The 23,086-nt window shown below is 42.1% G+C and overlaps 1 protein-coding gene across 1 annotated transcript in view; it reads left to right on the top strand.

Moving 5' to 3' along the window:
• The window catches only part of SRPK2 (SRSF protein kinase 2), a 143,158-nt gene that overhangs the window by 80,220 nt on the left and 39,852 nt on the right, over positions 1-23,086 (top strand). Inside the window, exons 4-10 of the mRNA XM_018566441.1 lie at positions 2,286-2,401; positions 12,909-13,017; positions 13,390-13,477; positions 14,613-14,700; positions 16,086-16,192; positions 17,345-17,510; positions 20,959-20,984. Of these exons, the coding sequence (XP_018421943.1) occupies positions 2,286-2,401; positions 12,909-13,017; positions 13,390-13,477; positions 14,613-14,700; positions 16,086-16,192; positions 17,345-17,510; positions 20,959-20,984 (700 nt within the window). The remainder of the gene's footprint in view (positions 1-2,285; positions 2,402-12,908; positions 13,018-13,389; positions 13,478-14,612; positions 14,701-16,085; positions 16,193-17,344; positions 17,511-20,958; positions 20,985-23,086) is intronic.

Raw genomic sequence — 23,086 nt, 5'->3', positions numbered from 1 at the left:
CGAGAGGTGAGCGAACCTGGTATGTGTTCGCTCACCTCCCGATCTACTGAGCCGACATGTGACAGTCTCATTGTCACAGGTCGACTAGAACTATGAGGTGAGTGGAAATCACTCATCTCATAGTTCTCCTTTAATATATTCTCTTTCTTGCCATGAATTGAATGCTACCCCTGAACTCCCTCATGTCACTAGGCACATTATCATATGGTTTCTGTTTCCTGGAGCTTTGTGACTGTTTCACACTATTAGAGACTGCAGATTTTCTCAATCAGACAAACCATGTCTGGCAGACTTGCAGTGAGGTGACTGGCAAGGCAGAACCAGGAAGTAGAGCCTACATTTGTTAGAAGAAAATATGGCAATCCACTTTCACGTTTATAGTTGCAAGTTATTAATAGTAACAAGGATTTGTAAACACATTATTAACATAAATTCATATCATTTACATGAGGCTGATTTATTCACATTAGAATCAAAGAAAACTTTATAAGGCGACATTTCCTCTGTAAGATCGGTGTCTGCTGAGATATAGGTTAATGCTAGGTGAATTGGGAGATTGTGTAATCATAGTGGTGTGTTTTGTTATTTGCAGCAAGGGCGATCTTTGTTATGATAAACACATTTAGTGAAGATGGAAAAAGCGCTAGAATCTAAAGAAGTCCTGCTTTAATGATCCTCTTCTTCTGCATGTTGTGTTATCTTTATGAATAATACCCATTTTCCTGTGGTGCTCAGAGGATTAGTGTAGCAACAGGTTGCATCACAAGCGCATGAACAAAATGGACACAAATTACATTGTCACTTCATAGGGAAATACTGGATAAACAATGGAAAATAAACATTAACGAGAATAGTAAATGGAGCCATGTGACCAGCCACCATGTCACACCATGTCACATGCAAATAAGGTGCAGCTGATGTACTGAACGCGTCGGAACAAAATCTGTGCAGCATGTTGTCAGTGAACGGTAAAATGGAACCATATTGTCATATTAGTATGTTTTTCATGTTATCAATTTCTTAATTGATTATAAAGTAAATCAAATCACTAAAATATATAATCTTTTAAGAAGGAGAAAAAAATGATTAACCCTTGCGGTGGGGTACCCTCGCACTGCAAGGGATAAGTGCTCATTTGTGTCTAGGTGCTAAAAAAAAAAAGTTATGCTCACCAGACCATCCGAGCCGGCTTCTTCAGGGCCCTGTCACACCATGTTTGGACCAGATCTGCACGCGTTTCTGCAAACGTGGTGCGTTTGTGACGCGTTCCAGTGCATTTTTATTTTTGGGTGGGGGTAATGTCATTATGCAAATTCATTTCTTCCTGCTCCATGTCATAGCTTCTATTGCGTTCTGGTGCAGTGCATTTGTGATGCGTTCCACTGCAGGAAAACTTTGACATGCAGCATTTTTTTTTCTTGCACTGGAACGGACTGGACTGGTGTGAACAGAGCCCCATAAAATCACATATAAATGCATTGGGATGCATTTTTTGGTGCAAAAGAAAAATGTAACGTACCACATCTGATCCGGGACATGGTGTGAATAGGCCCTAAACTGGCCATACACCTATAGATTATCTGCAGATTTTCTATGTTCAGATGGAAAAAGTGCAACAGATTATAACAATCTAATATTGTATATCAAAAATAAAAGTAATCTCATGCACCCTCACTTCCCACAGGTGCATAGGGCACACCCATGTATGAAAACATTGACTGCGCCACACTTTAGCTTTTGCCTCGAACATTAAAGTGACAGCAGTAATTCTAGGGTTTCATTTTTGTTATCTCTAAATGATAAGCAGTAGATGCATTTTAAGCATTGCCTATGAACAATATTGAACCATGCCTTTTCACCATTTCACAAGCACATGCAATTTTAAGACTTCACGTTTGGTATCTAATTACTCGACAAGACCCCATCTTTTATACTGTACCAAAGAAATGAGTATTCTATTCTTTGTGTGCCCTAAATTACATTTTAGTGTATTTCTTTTGTACCAATATCAATTTGATAAATAGTTGCATAAATATTGTGCAGCAGGGCCTCTGCTTTGAGAAAATATATATTTGGGGGTTTAAATTAAATTTATATTTTAAAAAATCAGATTTAAACGTGTGAAAAATGGCTGCGGTTCTGAAGTGGTTAATAATAACTTTGGTATTGAAAAAGATTGCCATCCACCTTTTATAACCAGTTTTACTGCTTATAAAATATCCGTTGTGAATTAAGGGAATCTTTTTATATTCCAGGCCGGAGGCTCAGCAGAAAGCACCATCAGTCCCTCCACCTCCCCCACCACCTCCTCCTATACCTGAACCAGCTCCTCCAGAGCCCGAGGAGGAGATTTTGGGATCAGACGATGAGGAACAAGAAGATCCGGCTGATTACTGTAAAGGTCGGTAACCACAACAGCTATAGTTTTGTAAATTTAATTTTGCTATATTCATTTCTGCAGCACGGCCCTATTTTACATCTGTTTTACACAGATCCATTTACCTAGACAGGAGAAGTAAAGTTTTTGTGCATAGATTGTTCAGCTTTTAGCCTATAACAGTGATGGGAGTCTCATATCCCTTCTGTAAGCAATGCCAATATTCTTTAGATTTTTTTTTTTTTTAAGCCATATCTAAATCATAAGCCTGCTTTGCATACTTTTAGGCCCTGTTCACACTGGGGCGGATTTGGCCACACGGATCCGCCGACATGAACAATCGCATACATTGCTATGAGGACTGTTCGTGCGACCGATCAGCTCAGCGCGATCAGAACCGCTCCCCGCCCAAACTGCCCCCTGACCCTTTTTTGCTGCGCTGATCAGTGTGGGTTCCATACAGCTTTCAATGCAACCGTGCTGGTCCGCAGCCGCGCTGAAATACAATTTTGAAATCAGCGCAGAAACCGCGCTGCTCCGCAGCCGCCCTGGTGTGAATGGGCTCTTAGGCCTGTTTAAATTTCATTTGGAATGTATGATGGTATTTTAAGGGAAAAGATGGTGTTTCTTCCATATACTTAAAGTGTATGTTTAGACTTTTTTTTAGTTTTTGTTAGAGTAAGGAAGGGTTAAAACCCCTGTCAGGTTATTTTTTGCTGCCTCTGTCCTATAGGTGAGAGCCTTTACTTTCTGTCCTGAGGATGAAATAGGATGTTATTGATTTTCTCTCCAAAGTGAGAAGAATTCCTCTCATACACAGTTGCCAGATGAACTGGTGTTCCCAGTAAAAGGTGTACATCTCTTTTTTTTGGCAATGACTGTAAAATGTTGGGAATTTCCATAAATTTCAGTTTTTCTCACAATGATGACCAGGACAAATAGACAGCAATACAAACCTGTCACTGGTTCTAACTCTTTAACTCTCTCCAACACTAAAAAAAATAACCTTGTATTACGTTTAGTAAAAACACTTTTTAAATTGTTATATTTCTGTAATATTTACCTGTCTGCAACCAGCAGGTGCTAGAGTGAGTCTTGTGCTTCAGTGTTTCAGCTGGCTTACTGCTGTGCTGTACAGAGCTGGATAGCAGGGTTAACCACACAAACAGCAAGAATAAAGCTGGCCATACAGCCAGGGGCGTCCCGAGGCCCGGGTGACACCCCAGCTGTGATGTCATCGCGCATGCGCGGTCATCTTATTGACGCCTGCCGGCGGCCATATTGGTGATGGACGCCGGGCAGAGAGAGGAGGGGACGTTCACCCGGCGGGATGAGGTATGCCCCTGGGTCCCCTCCTCTCTCCTGACACTGTCGGGCTCTCGGTCAGTGACCCAGTGCCTGACTTCACAGAGGGGGTTAGATGAAAAAAGTGCAACAGATTCATCCATCTATACTAAACTGTGTGAATGGAGGAATCTCCCACTGAGCTAAGCTTCAGTATCTTGCTAGTCGGCCCAGCTGGCTGTCAAAATATCTGAACAATCTGATTGGGTGCAAGCATTGTTCAGGTATTTTGAGAGCCAGTGGGGCCGACTAGCAAGATACTGAAGCTTGGCCCAGTGGGAGATTCCTCCATCCACACAGTTTAGCGTAGATGGGGGAATCTGGCCAGCTTTAGTGAGCATAATGACTCGGAAGGGGCACACCCCCTCTACACCTTCTTTTCTGGTGGAGATAGTCTAAAAGTAAAATCAATAAGTGCATAGCTAGTGCTGGGCTTTCTTATTAGGCCGACTGGCAGATACTCTACACACATCCTGCATTAAATCCTCATTTGTGATAATAAGGATTGTATACATACAAGCAAAATTGTATACATTAGTTTATACATCTATTTAAAGAAATTGTAAATAGCATTTACAAAAAGGCTGTTACCTAAATGCACTTAACTGCTATGTTTAAGTACTTTGCTACCTCAAAAATGTTTTGATCATCCTAAGGAGCACACCGATCACCACCACCAGCATTATGCTGATGCCTTCATTTTCTGCATCAGCTCAGCTGGTGGTAGAGGCGCGGCAATCGCAGAAAAAAAGGTGCATGTACCTTTTCTTTGCGACGGTCATGTTAGATTACGCGGGGCAGAATTGCGGCGGGAAATCGCGCAATCAGCCCGCCGCGACTGAGGTGCCATTAGAAAATAATTTCACCACCAGCGCGATCGGCGGTGGCGGGCAACTCCATGACCGCACGGCAATCGGCGCTGTATCGTGCACGGATCGCACAGGTGTGAGTCTGGCGTAAAGGAATTTTAATACATAGAGTGGTGGTGTGTTTTTTTAAATAATAAATACCAGACTTTAGAGGCAATTAGGCTACAGGTATACAAGGCAATATGGGGGTTGGCAGATTACACACAAGATATCAAGTAGAAGTCAGTTGTGTACAGGAATTGGGTAAAGCTACCGATTCCCCCCATATCTTGTCAAACTTAATGGGACAACCCCTGACCTCATTAGTTATTTTATATAATGGTATTACCTTGTTGACCAGTCTCTTTTTAGAGTTGCAGTGGATACCCATTTGAAGACCATAATTTTTCGTGTTTAAAAGAGTAACGGATGTAGAAAGGTGTTTTGGCCTAGTTCCCCAAAATACTAAGGAGGCACAACTCTGGACTACATATCTTGGGAATGGCAAAATTCTGAGAAATAAGACAAGTGATTTTTGACCATAAGAGTCTCATTTTAGTACAGTCCTAAATTACAGTATATGGACATTTATGGCAGGTGAGCGATTCTGTTATGCATTTTAAAGAAAGTGAACAGGGGTAAAGTAAGCACTGTGAAAATTCTGTAGTTAAATTAGCTTATTCCTTATAGAGATAACTGTATTGAAATAAGAATCAGTGAACTCCTCTTATCCTTGCTAAGATATATCAGCTTTATCCTTGTACCATTGTTTGTAAAGTTGGGATAACTTGAAAGGTTTTCCTTGCAAAAGAGTCTGATACAGTAACTACCTGTGAATGAATGGGTTGGAGAAGGACATTTTCCAGTGCGGAGGGTTGACGGTACCACATACAACCCAAATTGTGCTTCAGCCATGTGCCTGAGTTAGATATATTTAAAGTGCACTCCTAGCTCCTGTTTCAGAGTAGAGGAGGATTGAAGGGAGCCCAGGAGGTACAATTGATGCACATACTTTAATCTCATCTGAGCCCATTGGAGACCAGAAGGAACAGGAGAAAATGTGGGTGTTGTGGATTGAACCAAATAGGATTGTTTGGAGAGACAGTCTGAGTGGAGCATGGGACTAGGCACAGACACTGCTTTGGATGTCAAAGGAAGGAGCAGGGCTGGGTGTTAATTTCTTGAAAATACACTTGGGAAAGTAAATTGAAGAATTGTAGAAAACATTTGAGAGGAATACAATTGATTACAAGTTGATTCTCCCTAGGAGAGTGAGTGGAAGTCCTAACCAGACTGATGCCCTATTTTTAAATGCTACAATAATCGGAAGCAAGTAATTTTCAGTGTATTTCAATGGAGGCAATTGGATTTCCACTCGTGGGTATTTAAATGTATCAGTAAGTGCTAGAGGGCAGAAATTATGCAACCCCAAATTAGTATTGTTTTCTATTGAGAAAACAGACTTACTCTAACTTTGAAATCAGAATATGAACCAAAATCCTGAGAATTCTTCTATTGCATGTTGTGGATCTGTTCCATAAAATAACAGATCATCCACACACAGGGGCACTCCTCCAGTGAGCCCACCTGCACTCCTTTAATCAACTGTGGTTGTCTTATAATTTCTGCAACTGACACTGTAGCAAGGTCTAAAGGAAAAGGGGACAGTGAAGTTAAAGTGATATTAAACTCAAAAGGATTTTAAAGGAGAACTATGAGGTGAGTGCTTTTCACTCACCTCATAGTTCTAGCCGACCTGTGACAATGAGACTGTCACAGGTCGGCTCAGTAGATCGGGAAGTGAGTGAACACATACCGGCGTTCGCTCACTTCTCGCAGCCCTCTACTGTGACAGGGGAGGGGCTGGATTCCCCCCTCCCCACTCCGATCTGCCAGCGCTGACTTGTGCATCGGACGGGGGAGGGGCGGGTACAGCTGGCTCTGCCTCTAGATAGCCAGAGCCAGCTGTCACTCATAATTGTCGGGATCCGCTTCAGCTGCGGCGTCTCAGTATACCGCGAGCAGTAACTCGCGGTATACTGAGCTTAGGGTGACAGGAGGACGCTAGTTTGTGTCCTCCCGTTACCCTAAGGAGAACTATGGGGAAAAGCCTTAACCCCATAGTTCTCCTTTTAAGCTATTTTAAATGCTGATGAAATCACTTACAATGGATGCTGCTCCCCAATGTTTAAAAGTTTGTTTCCTGCAGAATTAGCTTGTCTCCTGAGTACTGGTTTAGAGTTCCTCCTTTCTCAAGCAGAGTGCTATGCAGTCACCCGTGTGTGCAAGTAAACTGTGTGTTTCTCCACAAGCACACAGACACAGCAAATCAAGCTACTTCGCTCTCCTTGCTCTCCAAGCTAGTAGATGAACAGTTGCTGGAGTCTGCTCTGTCCTTTATGATCTTGTACTGGACAGGAAGTTCAGGGAAGCGGAGAAACTTGGAAGCAGCTGTTCAGAAACATGATGATTGTAAGTGTTTGGGCAAAAATGTAAAGCAATGTTTTGCTGGGCAATGTATATTTGTTTGATCTGGATCCATTATTGAAAAAAGGTTTGAGTGTTTAATATTACTTTAAGGGTTGAGTATCAAGTATTCCTATCGAAGTGACAAAGGTTTTTCCATGTCCAATTGTTTCCAATATGCAGGACATAATGGGGGGGTAATTTGGGTGGCAGCAAATTAAAATGGACTTTAGGAGGCAGTCTGTTCAGTCCAGGAGCCAGCAGGAATTTCTTAGGAGCCTCCATTGACAACTAGAAAAACACTTAAAAAGTTAAGCGCCAGCTGTAATTTTTAAGAAGCATTCTGTCTGGTTTCTGGGATTAGTCCAGCCCTGACATAAAGGGTCACTTAATTGAGTTAAAGGCTTTGTGAGTGTCTAACATGAAAATGGCTAAAGGAGATGGAACTTGGAGTCTAGGGATTAGTGAAGAGCCTATGGATATTTATATTTGTGGATTTGTCCATATACAGCCAGTTTGATGGGAACCAGAGTGTAAGGGTCTTGCCAATCTTTTAACGAGAATTTTAACACCAGTATTAGGAAAATTGATCTATAAGACTCACAATACAAAGGGGTCTTTGCTAGGTTCTTTGCTAGGTTTGGGGATAAACACAATGATGGCTTCCTTCAAAGAGGGTGGAAAAAGTTCCTCTTTAAGTACTTTGTTATACAAGGTGCGTAAATGTGACGTTACCCAAGATAAATTTGGTTTCGTAAGAACCCCCACAGCAGACATAAGAGCCCCTCTTCAAGGCTTTATAGGCCTCCTGTTGTTTACCTTTGAGGTGTCCTCTGATGGCTCTGGCTAGAAATTGTCTAGGTCAGCTACATATTGATATTGTACTTTGGTAACATTATGCCAGTAAGGGCCCATCCTTCAGAGTTTAAAACCTGGAGGAAATGTTACTTTCTATCTAGAAGGGTTCCAGCATTATTAATCTTGTGCTGAGATAGTTAGATCAATAGCGATCGCTGTGAGGTTGTGCATACAAGAATCAGGTTAAGTCATATCAAGGAGGAGGGATGTAGATATTAATAACAGTGTACTGCTGTCCCTGTTAGAAATGCAACAGCATACTGATTGTATTACTGACATTCAGAGATGTAATATTGTCTTTTGAGCTGTAGATGGCGCTGTAGTGCAATGTTAGTCTCTATGCTTATGTATACTCATATATGATACGCAGGATGTTTTCCTGTATATACGTTTAATCTCTACAATGCTGTATTCAGATGTAACGTTCTTCTAAGCAAGTAAAACTTAATTCAGCATTCCTCAAGATCTCAGTGCTTCATCTAAACACATAACCAACAGTCCCAACTATTGAAATGTAAGAATAATGGAACATCCATGGGGGTCCCACTGTGCCAACCCTGGAAAAGGAGTAGGTAGCATGAAAGTCATGTGCTGTTGGGGGCCTATTAAGTGCCATTGCTTTAGAGCTGACCAAATGGATTTCTGGGAGAAGTATTATATGAGTTTAATTTGTTTGATGTAGTCAAACACTAATGACCTCTTAATTTTAGAATTTAGGCCCCAGACATTCCAGGGTAAGAGTTGAAGGCTACTTAATCATCGGGTTTAAAAGATAAAACAATGGGCAGATAACATCCTTGTATCTCACTGTATAGGAGGGAATACATGCAATTGTCTGCTGTCAGTGTAAGCATGGTCAGGAAGTGTTGAAGGTGAAAGGCAGACTCAACGCACATTACCGTAGTACTACATAGAACAGACTGTTCTCTTGTTTCCCTAGTTTTGTTATTTCAACTTCCAACTCCCCCCTGGCCCAACATGGGTTAAGCTTTATGTCCTAACATAAAAAATATGAAGAACAATGTCCAAAGTCTCTCCACTTCCTTCACTCTCTCAAACAGTATGGGAGTCAACCAGATAACATACAAATTAAGCTAGTAAATAGTTCAACAAATTTAGTTGGAGTACCAAAATTGAGTAAGCACCTGACACCACCTAGTGGTGTATTCTGAGCAGTTCAGGTGACTGCTCACAGGTATACCAAAATAAATGTGTATACAGGTATGGAGGCACACAGCAGAAGAGTTCTTGCTGTAATAAAAGTGTGAACTAATCTGTCCAGGAGAGAGCAAGATGCTTATTTACATTCTAAGAAATGGGACAAAAAAAACATGTTGAATATACCTATAGAATATGGAATGTGGTGGCTTTATCCTTAGATAATGATCCTCGCATGTTGTGCCAGTCCAAGTTAGGGAAGATGAAGCACGATCCCTGTCTCTGAAGAGTTTTACGAAGGAAGCGCGAACAAAAAGCCACAATAAACAAAAGCGGTTTTCTCAGGAATCTCTCAGATTATCAGTTGTAGGGTCCTGAAGTCAGGTTGCAACAGTCAGAGGTAACCTAGAGCAGTGTTCCCCAACCCCCGGTCCGCGGATCAAATGGTACCGGGCCGCACAGTCTCAGTGCGGTCCGGTCATGCAATATATGGCAGTGCACGGTCCCGGTGTTCGAACACCGGGGCCCCGCACTGCCGACGGGCTTCACAGTGAGGGGGCGGGTCCTGTGACTCACCTCCCCTCCCGGCCGCGTCTATAGTAACAGGCGGCGGGAGGGGAGGTGTGTCACAGGAGACGTGTGTGTGTTACACGCCCCGCCCCCTGCAGTGAGTGCACACATCGACACATAGCTGCTGCTCCTGGAAGGGTGAGTCTGAGCGGGGGAAGGGGGGGGTGTCTTACATCATGTCATTAGACGTGGATTATAATGGGGAATATTACACTGTAATGTTCCCTATTATAATCTATTTCTCTGTTATGTACTGCTATTTTATGTAATTAGAAAAGTGGATTATAATGGGGAATATTACACTGTAATGTTCCCTATTATAATCTATTTCTCTGTTATGTACTGCTATTTTATGTAATTAGAAAAGTGGATTATAATGGGGAATATTACACTGTAATGTTCCCTATTATAATCTATTTCTCTGATTAAATGATTACAGGTAGGCATGTGATCTATCAAAGTTTGAGACTACGTTAGAATGTGTGACCAGTGACGTGGTCACACATTTTAACGTAATCTCGCCCAGTTTTTCGGTGGTAAAATAGGTGAAGAATTCCAACGCTTTCATTTTTTGGTGTAACTGTATTTTATTTTGAAGGCATGTTTAAATACAATTAAATTAAAATTATTAAATCAAAATAATCTAAAATATAAAGAATCAACGTCCCCCCCTCAGCGGGCCAGGGTAAAATTATCAAGCGTTGACCGGTCCGCGGCGATAAAAAGGTTGGGGAGCACTGACCTAGAGGATTTGAAAATGGAGGAATAAAGGGTCTATCATCCTAGTTGGAGAGATGCCTTGTTTCCTGCGATTCTAAGCATCCAGCCAGTTACTAGCCTCAGTAGGGGGTGTTAAAAGAACTGTGTTTAGGCTGGGTTCACACTTCGTCCACAGTGTTTGCTCACATTTTTACACGCGTTTTATGCGCATAAATCAAGGCGTGTGGTTTTGTGAGCAGATTGTGACACATTGCAATGGAAACGCTCAAAACCATGCATTTTGCGTTTGTACATTATCAGTCTATGGGGCCAAGAAGCGCTATATCAGCCAAAAAGAAGCTCATGTACTTTTGCCAGTGGTGGATGTTTTGCTACAAGTGACATAACGCTCTGATGTGAACATGGCCATAGAAATGAATGGGGTTTTGTTTTGAGCATATTTTAGGGCAGAAAAAGTGCTACAAAATGCTGGGTGTGAACCAGGACTTGCCGTTACAAACCACACAAAGTTTAGTGGGATAAAGCATACTTTATGAAATCTCTGAAGCGCTCCTTAAAGTGATATTAAAGTCCATTTCACCCTTTGTGATTCACATTTATTGTGGTAATGAAGAGGTGCAGTGATGATGAATATATGTGCACATTTTTATGACGCACATTTTTATGACTCACATTTTTTAGGCTTCATTTTAGCCTCTGGGAGCTGCACCCGCAGGAAGAGGGTGTATAGAAATGCAATAAGCATGCTTTTAAGCTGCTTTGGCTTCCCGCCTCTTGGGATTTGTCCATCCCTGCCTTATTCGAAGGATGCGAGGACTCACCATGACCTGGGTATTTTGTCAGTATCCTGGAACTGTGAACCACATAGGGAGTCACAACTGCCTTGACCCTGATCCTAGGCATATTTAGCCAGCTTTTCCCCTGCACATTTAGGGGCAGACTGGCTGAATTTTGACCATGGCAGTTGAGCTGGTAAGTCAGGAAGCACTGGTGGTATAGGAAGAGGATTTGTATTGCTCTTGGGCAGCATGATTCAGTCAGGATCCCGTGACCAAGACAACAATCGCAGAACGCTCCTCGCATCTCAGCAGTCAAACACACACTTGGCACATCCATACTTAAATTAATGTGCTTTGTGTATTTCTTCCAGATCTGAGCAGTGTTCCAGTGTCAAACTTTACATGGACCTTCCTGTATTAAGACAAGAACCTCCTGTGCTAAGACCAGTCACTACTGCTGTATTTCCTTGAGATAGGTGACTGGTCTTGTTTCCACCCCCTTTTTTAACCGCTTGCCGTCCACCCAAAAACAGACGGACAGCAAACTCACATTGGCGGGTTGCCGCAAATAAACGGCTTTTTTTTCTCTGCTCGCACGGGCAGAAAAAACACGTCTGTTACCGGCTGTTTCACATACAAGCGATTGGCGGCTCTATAGCCTGCTGATCTTTTGTATGTGCTGCCTGCGTGCGCCCCTTCCCCCTCTTAGAGACCCCTAATGTCTCCATAAAGAGGACCTGTCAGTGTGCCTTTGCTATTATATAGGGGGATTGTTATCCCCCTATGTGGTAGCAATAACATTAAGTGTAAAAAAAATAATAAAAGTCACATATAAAAAAAGTAAAAAGAAAAACCCCACATTTTTTAAGTCCCCCACCCCCCTGTTTACGCACATATAAAAGTAAATGCGCGTCAGATGCGGCAGCGTGTGAAAACGACAATTGCGCTACATATGTTGCATATCACCGTGAATGTCGGAGTGAGGGCAATCATTTTAGGACCATCAATCACTGATAACACTGAATTGATGAGCGGTAAAAGCTTTTAAAGCGTCGCCTGTGGCCAATTTTGGGTATTGTAGTTTTTTGAGGTTTCGCAGGCACGCGCAATTTTAAGTCTTTTCTTACTATAGTAAAAAAATAAAAATCCCAGTGGTGATTAAATATCACCAAAAGAAAGCTCTATCTGTCCCCAAAAAATTGTATAAAATTCATTTCAGTACATTGTTGCATGATGGAATAAATGTCAGTCAAAGTACCGCAGCGCTGAACACTGAAAAATGGCCTGGCCAGGAAGGGGGTGTAACACAGCGGATTTCAAGTGGTTAATTTTCTGCAGGCAGCCTGTAGTGGGTGGACCTGTTGGGTCCCTCCCACAGCTCTGCTCTTTGCAGAGGTTATGTGTAACACAGTGATGTCACCATTTTTTTTTTACAAGGGAATAAATGGATTTGCAAATGAATTTGATACACACAAAATGTTATTTGTATCTTTTAAATCTATTGAGGAAATTAATTTCAATTAATCTGTTTGTGCCCAGAGTTCAACTGTAAAGCTAACAAGCTGCATGGAAAACTTTATAAAGTTTGCCATTACTTGCTAATGGCTGGTTTGCACTGTGTTTCTAGGTGGTGTGGTACTTCCCATTACATAGTTGTTGCATGAAAACAGATTACCCCACAGCAATTTACACTTATTGCCACTACAGCATTGCTTCTAGCAGCTAATATTGTAGCTTTAATGTCTGCAGTTTGTATTGATCTGTATATTTTTGTGTTTCTGTCATCAGGTGGCTACCATCCTGTGAAAATAGGTGACCTGTTTAATGGCCGGTACCATGTGATCAGGAAGCTAGGATGGGGTCACTTTTCCACCGTGTGGCTGTGCTGGGATATGCAGTAAGATTCCCTTTTATTTAATGTTATGATACACTTACAACTGTTGGTAGTAAGCTTTCAATTGTGTGTATTCTACAGATAATTCACTAACAATACTGTTTCTTATTTAAGGGGACCAGGTAGTTGCATTAGCTGTGATTGCGTCATTGATTCTTTTGCAGTGGAACTCCACATGGTTACTTTTTAAAGAAGTCTAAAGAACTTTAATGATTTATATAAAGATTGCTTTGTATTCATTAAAGTAGAACAAGAGCCCAAGGCAGATATGTTTATTGGGGTAGCAGATACCCCCTTCCCCTTCGGTTTTAAGTGCCCACAATTTCCTTTTCTGTGTTTTTAAGAATTGTGAACAATGTTCTGTTTCATTTCTAGGGGGAAGAGGTTTGTTGCAATGAAGGTAGTAAAAAGTGCACAACACTACACGGAGACTGCGTTGGATGAAATAAAGTTACTCCGATGTGTAAGTAAGATCCTGTAAATAAACATTAAAGTGTACCTGTAGTACAGGAGAAAATGGGAGTGCAACAAAGATGGTCACCTCCTGACCTTTGCAGTGGGGCTACATCTGCAGTGGAGGGAATAACGGCTTCTTTTGGTCTAAGGGCACAAAAGCAAAATAAACTTGTGAGGCTGCTAGACCGGGCCCCACAGCCTCTTCTCCCCTGGTCTCTTCTCCCCTGGTCTCCAGTGGTCTAAGGGCTGATGACATCATCACATCATCAGGTCCATTGATTCCATGTGAGTATGCCGAGGGACATACCACAGCCGTAGCAGAGGTGAACCCTGACTGTCGCAGGATCGGGGTAAGTAAATATTCTTAATTCCGCCCTCTAGACTAAAATAAGCTGTTAACCCTTGCAGTGTTGGATAGCCGCACTGTAAGGGTTAGTTTTATAAAACCTGGAGTTCTTTAACCTCCCTGGCGGTAATCCCGAGTGTGGCTCGGGGTTAATTTTAAGTACCAAAAGCGGTAGCCCCGAGCCACACTCCCCGCTGTGTCCTCCGGCTGATGCCGGCAGCCGTCTTCTGGGTTCTGTCCCTTGCGAGTGTCCGCGTCGCGGGGGGGCGGAACCGGCGGGAAATTTAAAAGTAAAAAAAAAAAAGAAATAATCAGACCGCCAGGGAGATTGAAGAAGGCACAAATCAATTGACAATAATTAGTACAAATGCATGCTCTCAAAGAAAAATCATAATCCCAGGATCTCAGTTATAGGCCTTGTATTTATGTGCTGCATTACTCCTAAATATGTAGGCATCCTCTGTGTTCCCAGTTCAACATTTCCCCTCACTTCTTTTATCTGATGGGAGTCTGTTTGAAAATGCTTGCTGAATGTTTGCTTCCGTATTCACCTTTCCCGTAGCTTGTCATTGGACAGCAGCACATTGATCAGATCATTTCTCTTTCCCCATTCTCTAAGTACTGCTGGGTGATTAGTGGATACTGGTGTCACAAGTTTGGGTGCAAATGATCCATAAGGCAAATATTTAAAGTATTGAAACTTTTATGCATTATTAGACAACTTCAATCTATGCTTCTTTGTAGCAGAATATAAAAATGTTATTTATCAGAAATAATGCCTTTTTTCTCTTGCAAGGTGCGGGAAAGTGACCCTGGAGACCCCAATAAAGACATGGTTGTACAGCTAATTGATGATTTTAAAATCTCTGGAATGAATGGTATTCGTATCCTTTGCTGATTACATAAATGAACCAATGTTTAAAGAATGGCCTTGCTTATTTTGTAAGAGGGTTAAAAAGTAAAAATGATAATGGAAAAGAACATCTTAGTTTGCCTATAGTGGTTTTTTTTTCTTGATTCTAGTCTTTAAATATAACCAACAGGTCATGTTTTCAGGATTGCCTTTTGCTACGACCCTTTTGTCAATTTGTAAAAATGAACCATGATTTGGCCGATACTTAGCTATCTGACAGCTGGCGAGTCAAAGCTTCCTTTTCTTCAAGAGATACCTGTGCATCTGTTGTCTGACACTTCTGGGTGTGTTGAATAGCATGTCCCCTGCTGTGTGCTGTAGTTCACCTCTCTGCAGCCACTACGTCCCTTGTGTTCTGTTTATAACATGGTGGCTGAAAAAAGGAACCACGGTGCCTTCTACCTTGATTTGATTTAATGTGTTCCTGGGAAAGTTATTAGTTCTGATTTTGTGACCAAAGAACATCTTGCAAACATGAACTGTTTGGGTATTTCAAGAAATGGTGGTCTGTAGGGCTTTGCTTAAAACAGATGTGGCAAATTATACTGTTGATAGGAACTCTTGTTGTGTGCGCATTTGTTTAAAGAAGAACTCCGGGCATATATAATTTTAACCCTTGCAATGGGGCTACCCCTGCACTACATGGATTAAGTGCTTGATTTCGCCTAGGGAGCTTAAATAACAAAAAGATATACTCACCCCAAACTGTGATCCCAGCTGTCTCCTAAACCGGTCCCTTCAGCCTCTCTTCTCCTCCGTTCCAACAATGGTATGTTCCTCTGCATTTCCTCATATTCTATTTGCTGCATAGGACATGATGACTCACAGGATCTTGGAAAGTCAGAGTGGAGGAGGAACAAAGCTGAAGGGAACGGTCTAGGATCCGGCCTGGATTATGGTTCGGGTGAGTATATCTCTGTTATTTTAGCTCCCTATGCAGAACTAGCACTTAACCCTTGCAGTGCAGGGGTAGCCCTGCTGCAAGGGTAAAGATTTTATTTGCCCGGAGTTCTTCTTTATTGCTTTATAATATGCTATGGTTATTCTCATCTTAAATCAGCTTTTCTTTTTACACTGGAGATCTTATAAATCAGGACTTCTTTGCTGTTGGATAATTGGCATGGCTTTGGCTGGTTTCTAAACAGGGTCTCAAAGGCTTATAGGAGAGTATGTATGACTTTGTTTAAAAAAAAACCAAGTCCTTTATTTGCTTTTGAACACCATGTGTACTACGTGCATAGACTATCATGATCTGAAAACTACTTTATATTTTCCTTCGGACTGCACGTACAATTTTTATCTCTTCTGAAATGTATTTAATGTATTTGGTGGTTTATTTTCTTAACTTGGTTCCAGACGTATGTATGGTATTTGAGGTTCTTGGACATCATTTGTTAAAATGGATAATCAAATCTAATTATCAGGGTCTTCCCATTCGCTGTGTAAAAAGCATTATTCGCCAGGTAAGTTGAACATAATCTGCTTATATGTTGCCGTCTCTGGTTCCTCTCTCCCCCTCCATCAACATGCTAATAACATTTTTAAAGGAACCCTTCCCATTTTTATTACAATTATGTCACCACCGAGGCTCTGTTTCTCTATGCAATCCAGGGATATCATGGCTGGTGGCAGGGGCCAACAGGGTGCCGTACATAGCTTCTTGAAGCATCATAGCACCCTGCCTCGGTACTCATCTCCAGTGCCCTCACCCCTGTTGCAAGCAGTGGGTTGGTTCTTGGGAGACGTTACGCAAATATCAAAATGCCTTCATGTATGTCTGTAATTTGGGAGGAGTGGGTGTTCCTAGGCAGATTGCATCTGCATGCAGACTGCCCTAGGTAACTCCCACATGTAATGCTAAGCTTCCCCAATTGAAAGAATTATACCAAGTAGGGAAGTTCAGATACCAAGTACTGTACTCAGTACAAGTACATGTACAGATACTTTTCCAGCTCCAGGACAAGACTAGAGAAAAATTCAAATGTCAGGATTCAGCTGTCATTTTTAAGGAGCATTCAGAGCTCCTGGGATTTGTGCATTCCCATTTTAATGGAAAGCCAGAGCGAGGTCCCAGCGGCAACCACTGCAACCCTGGTAGTTCTCTAAAAAATGCCAAGTATCGGCACTGGTATCTGGACATATCTAATGCTAAGCATTTTGGGAAGAATTGAAATGCTTTCCAAATGCTTAGCATAATCTTGCAAATGTAAGTCAATGTGTCAGCACATATCTATGTCTTGAGACAAGTGCTTGCACTGCTATGCAGCAGGAGTGTGTGGTTCCCCAGAGTTAAAAATATCTTGACTGGTAGAACTGTGCACATGCATATGCATTTGATCTAGATACTGCAAATTCCTGACTGCTGGGCCACCCCAGCATATGGTATCATTTGTGCAATATTGCCCTTTATGCGCCTCATTGCCATTTTTCTTTTAGCATGAATACATAAACTTCACCACCATTAAAGAATATTACACATGGCACAGTCTTAAAAATAGGCATCGTCACATAGTCTGCTGAGTTTCTAAATACAGATGTGTGGAAGTAACTCACATAGTTTGTTAAATATAGAATGTTTCCAAATTGACTTGTGAATAATTTCCTTCATTGTCTAGGTCCTTCAGGGCTTGGACTATCTGCATAGTAAATGTAAAATTATCCACACTGACATAAAACCAGAAAACATCCTGATGTGTGTTGATGATGCCTATGTCCGAAGAATGGCAGCGGAAGCCACGGAATGGCAGAAGGCTGGTGCACCGCCTCCCTCTGGTTCTGCAGGTATGAGTTATAGATCGGCTTACTCCAATTTGTTGTAAGATGCGCCCAGAGCTTCAGAGATATAGCAATAACTTCAAACTTGATAGTAATCCAGTCCTGCTGTTCCAGTGCCCCCAGTCATTCTAACATCTGAAACTGCTCGCAGGGCTACTTCTGATGCTGCTGATGTCTGCAGCTTGGGGTCATGCTGATCTCAGCTGTGAGTCTTCTTTGGCCCTTTAGGTCTTACTGGGTCTTCTGCCCTCTCGGCTAAGGTTTTTTTTTTCCAGTAGCCACAAACAAGCTTCCACACCCTCTCCAGTAGATACTATATACTAAGAAGTTGCAGTCTACTGCATTAATGTGCTGCACACCACTCTGAAGTTTGAAAATTGGCCTGTTCTACCAGTGCAGTGTCTAGCCTGGGGTAGCATAGGGCCCCTAAGGCCTCAAATACATTCCCTATGCAACCACTTTTCCAGTGGTTTCTATATGAATATGCTCCCTCTGAGTGTTTGCTGGCCTTGTATCTGTTGTGGTTTTGATCTGCATAGCCTTCAAGGGAGAGCGCCTCTTCAGGCCAGCTCTAGATGTGCTTATCAAGGATGCTATTGGTCAAGAGAACAATTTTCTCCAGTGGAAGAAGCCTAATGAGCAGACTGCGAAGTTCTCTCCCTCTCAGCACTAAAAAGTATCCATTTCATTTCCGCACTCCGTCAATTTCAACGTCCAGGCCCTCTGAGCTGCCATCCACTCGCAAAGTCTGGCACTCAAAGTCTGCCAAAAGACTCAAGAAAATTTTGAGTACTCAAGAAAAAAAGTTGAAAAACCCACAGTAGACATTTGCCCCATCTTAGACCTCAAAGCCGTAATGTTTACATTTGGGCCCAAAAATTCCAAAGAAATCAACCAGATCATTTTTGCTTCCCTTCACCAGGGAGGCTTTCTGGCTTCTGTGGACAGGAGTTGCTTACTTACATGAGCCCATATTCCAGGGCACCCATGCTTTCTGCAGTTTACCCTAACATTCAGTCTGCCCTCTGCACCATTGTTCAGTTGTTGACCCTGTCAACAACTGAAGGTTAGATGTGGACCTCATGGACTCCAGGTTCAAGAACAAACTGGACAGGTCTGTATCCAAGTGCAGGGATCCATTTCTGAAAGCTCTGGTGGCTCTGTGGGATCAGTACACCTTGATTTTGTGCTTTTCTTTCCCTAAAACTTTTCCTCATCTGCTCCGCAGGCTCAAGATGGAGGAGATTGCTGTGATCCTTATTGTTCTAAATTGGCCCAGATGGATGTGGTATGCCAACCTAGTAAGACTTCTAGCAGATGCAATGTGGGCCTTGCCAGACCATCTGTCTCTTCTGTCCTGAGGGTTGATTTGCCATCCTGCTTCTCGGTTGCTGGCTTTAATGGCTGTTAAAACCCAGGTTCTAAAGGACAGGGCATCTCTGAGTCTGTGATTCCTCAAGACAAGGCAGACATCTTTCAGGCTTATGGTCTTAAGGATCGAGTTCCTCCAGGTCCATAAGCACCTCTGTATGTTCTACCTGGTGGACCTTTCTGCCTCATCTGATGCCAGCTTTTGGAGTGTGTTTTTTTGAGCTCTGTAGGCAGTCCCCAGTATCTTATTGTTATTTTGGGCCTGTAAGCAATTGTTTGCTGTTGCCACACCTCGGTTGCACTGCTTTTGGATGTTCAGAATCTTTAAGACTGTACCTCAATGGGCAAGAAAGAATTAGGATTTTTGTACTTGCCCTAAAATCCTTTTCTTGAAGTCCATTGACGGACACAGGTCCCATCCCCATATGTTTATGATCATACTCTTGGCACTGTTACACAACTGAGGCATTCTGGTAGTATTATACCCTGGATTGATCTACAGTTTACTTGCCAGCATCCAATCCTCCTGTAGTTGGTAGTATAACCCAAAAGTTTAAGACTTCTGGTGTCCCTCAATGGTTTCCAAAGAAAGGATTTTACAGTGAGTACAAAAATCATACTTTACTTCATAGGATCACATCAGTCTTATGGTTAAGCTGCACAGGTTATTTCAGTGTCTTGCTACTGACTAAGAAAACTGCACATATACTGTGCAGTTCTGTTGGTTGTCCTGTAATAATATTGCAGCTACTATCGCTGGTACGTAGGTGCTCGATAGGATGCCACAGAGCAACTGGTTTAACTCTGCTGCATGTTCATGCACAGGTCACTTTACTGGTTAATTATCGGGCAGAAAAGTCCTTGATCACTAGTCTTGATCTAGAATGATGCCTTCTCCTGGGTAGCCCTCTGAAAATTAGGTAAGGGGTAATCTCTCTCTGGTAGTACAAATATTGATACGGTTACTTAGTGCTAGGGATGCACCAATACCATTTTTTTAAGACCCAAGTACGGTTTCTCAAGTACTCGCCGATACTAATTATTGATACTTTTCTTTTTAAGTAACGTGACATTTTTTCTAAAACAATGTAGACTAATGAATTTAAGACAGTGATGGTGCACCAGGGCCCAGTCACAGCTGCAACTTCTGCGACCCTGGTAGTTCTGCCCCTGACTCCAAGCTGTAGAGGGATTACAAATCCCAGCAATACATTATACAGCAATGCAGAATGGCACCAGCTATAGAGGACTACAAATTCCAGCAATACATTTTACAGCAATGCAGAATACCATCAGCTATAGAAGACTACAATTTCCAGCAATCCATTATCCAGCAATGCAGAATAATATGAAGCTACATACTCTGTGTTGCTCACCAGGTGTGCGGCGTCTCAGGAGGCTGTGCGGGATCTGACCAGGCCTGTAACGGGGTCTCAGGAAGCTGTGTGCAGCCCTCACCAGGATTGTGTGCAATCTCAGGAGAATGTGCGGGGTCTCACTAGGGCTGTGTGTGCTCTCACCAAGCTATGCAGGGTCTCACCAGGGCTGCATTTGGGTCTCTCCAGGGCTGTACCGGTGGGTGTGGGGCTGTACCGGTCTCTGTGGGCAGCGGGAAGGAGGGGGAGATGTGTGGCCAGACCGGTGCCGTCAAAGACTGCTGTGGCAAGGTCCCCACAAGGCTGCTTGAGGTCTCCGGGAAGCGAGGGACCTCATGCAGCCGAATCTATAAAAAAATGTAAAGGGCCAGTATTGGCGCTTAGTATCGGGGCATTTTCACAAGTACTCGTGAAATTGCCCAGAATCGGCACCGATAATAGTTTTGGTATCAGTGCATCCATACTTGGTGCTATAGCCTAATTTAAAACATTTGTTTGCAAAAACACTTTAAGCTTATCTTCGAATATGAATACTATAGCTAGCGCTACATTCTATTCTACTTCTGAGCAGTTAAACTGTATTTTTTTTAACTTCCGTTTTATCAAAATACTGGCCATTATTCCCAAGAGAAAATCTGTGAAATTGTTTATAAAAGTGTAGTGGTGGTTTTGCCCTGATTTAAATTGCCTTTTTTGTTTCTTTTCAGTGAGCACTGCTCCGCAACAGAAGCCTGTAAGTGTTCTGGTAAATACCATTTCTATAATTGTATTACAAGTCTGAAGTCTTGGTATGTGAAAATATTATTGCCTGTTTCAATAACATGTAGCTGTTTTTTTAGCTCGCAGTTCGGGCACCCTATGAAAAGGGTAGTCTCGGGTGGCATGTAGTTTAAAAGAAAAAAAAAAGGGCAGCTGTAATAGAATTGTATCGTGTACACGATCCATTCATGGAATGCATGTGTCCCACGGTGCACCAAGTTCTACTTGCAGAGCTCACAAATGCCTGAACATCTCAGTAATGCAGCCTCTGATGTGCATTCTTACTTGTTACAAGTGTGCATGTTTTGGTTGCTAAGCTGACTGCAAAAGACCACAATTAAGAGTATGTTACTTTGTATCAGTTTCTGTTGCATTATAACCAGGGAATGTGGGTGGGACCTCTGAAAAACATAGGATGTGACCTGGAAGGTTTACTCTGTTCTGTGTGCAGTGTCTGTCTCTGACCCCCATGCAAATAAAGAACATAATGACAAACTAAAAGGGAGGTATGGAAAGTCTATGATCTCTGAGCTATGCAGTCAGTACAGCTGAAACCAAGAGGTTATAAAGAATCCCAGGTCCTTCAGCTATGCCTACACAAAGCTAGGAAAACTATGGGATAAGACACACAGAGGGAAATGTATCAAAACTGAGGCAGACATAATCTGGAGTAGCTGGGCATGGAAACCAATCCGCTTGTATCCTTCATTTTGCAAGTTTAACTGAACAAACTAAAGAGAGCAGCTGATTGGCTGCCACGGGCAACTGTCCCAGATTATGTCTACTCCAGTTTTGATAAATTCCCCCCATAGTCTGCGAGCACTATTTTTAACTTACAATTGGATTTGTGTTATTTTTAACTTACAATTGCATTTGTGATTGTAAAAAAAAAAAAAAAAAGTTCTGCTTTATTTGTGGTGTAAATGCCAAAGATGATACTAATTAGGCAAGTCTAGTTTTGAGAAAAATCTTCCTTGGCTTCCCACTTATGTAATGTTAAGGAGAGGTGGTGGAGCTAATGTTTACTATATATAACCCTGTCTGTATTGTGCTGGCGGATATCACTTTTAAACTAGATATGAACACTGTCTGTCCTAACAAAGGGTTCAAGATCTAGAAGTATTATATGTTAATGAGAGGAAGCCAATTGTGTCCCTAGTCTTTCTATGTGTACAAACTGTTCAGAATAGCTTGCAGTCTGTGCAAAGGTCTCCTTCAAAGAAACATCTAAAAGATCAGAAATATTTAAAAAAATGAATAGGTATGCTGTGTGAATGGGAACACATAAAAAAACCATTTAGTGGGGTTTTCTCAAACATAACTGCAAAAGTGGAAATACACATTTAGTTATCTATAGGCATGAGAAGACTGTCATAAGGTGAGAATATGGAGTAGAACAGGACAGTCAGCAGTTTGCAAATGCTGGTGACACATAAAGTGGGAGAAGGGTTAGAATGTATCAATTGTTTGCAAATACCATCCGTACTCCATACGGTCTTACAGCCTAAAAGTATTAGTGGTGCTCAAGGTGACCGCACGGATGGCGCCGTGCAAACACTAACAGTAATCACAGCGATTCACTGGCACACACTAGAAGTTCAAATATCAATATTTCACCTATAACATATTTGACTTGTCACTGTGTCGTTCTGATGAAGGGTCCCTGCGAGGTCCCGAAACATTAGCATCATGATGACATGATGTGACGTTTTCACAAATAAATATATCAATTAAATATTGATATTTGAACTTGTAGTGTGTGTCGGTAAATCCCTGTGATTAGGGCTAGAATGTCTGGCATCTGTAAGATGTTTAATGCAGTTTTTGTCCCCATAGAGGAGATTTCACTTATTTTCTTGTTTGACATGTTACTTAGACAGAAAGTGAAGGGAGATGTCACATGGGGACACAGACAGCTATGCAATCTTGTCAGAGGTTCGAAACCTTCCTTCCTCTGGTGGTTTTATTTTTTTTTTTTATTTCCTGTGCTGCCAGACAGAGCAATAAAAAGTTCCTTACTCTAATCCAAATGAGGAAGGGGGGGGGGGGGGGGGGGGGGTGGGGGTGGGTTTTGGG

The sequence above is a fragment of the Nanorana parkeri genome, unplaced genomic scaffold (genome assembly GCF_000935625.1).
Source record: "Nanorana parkeri isolate BGI_ZX_2015 unplaced genomic scaffold, ASM93562v1 scaffold949, whole genome shotgun sequence".
Taxonomy (NCBI): Eukaryota; Metazoa; Chordata; class Amphibia; order Anura; family Dicroglossidae; genus Nanorana; species Nanorana parkeri.
Note: the sequence above shows the minus strand (reverse complement) of the source record. Positions and strands in the feature narration are given on the sequence as shown.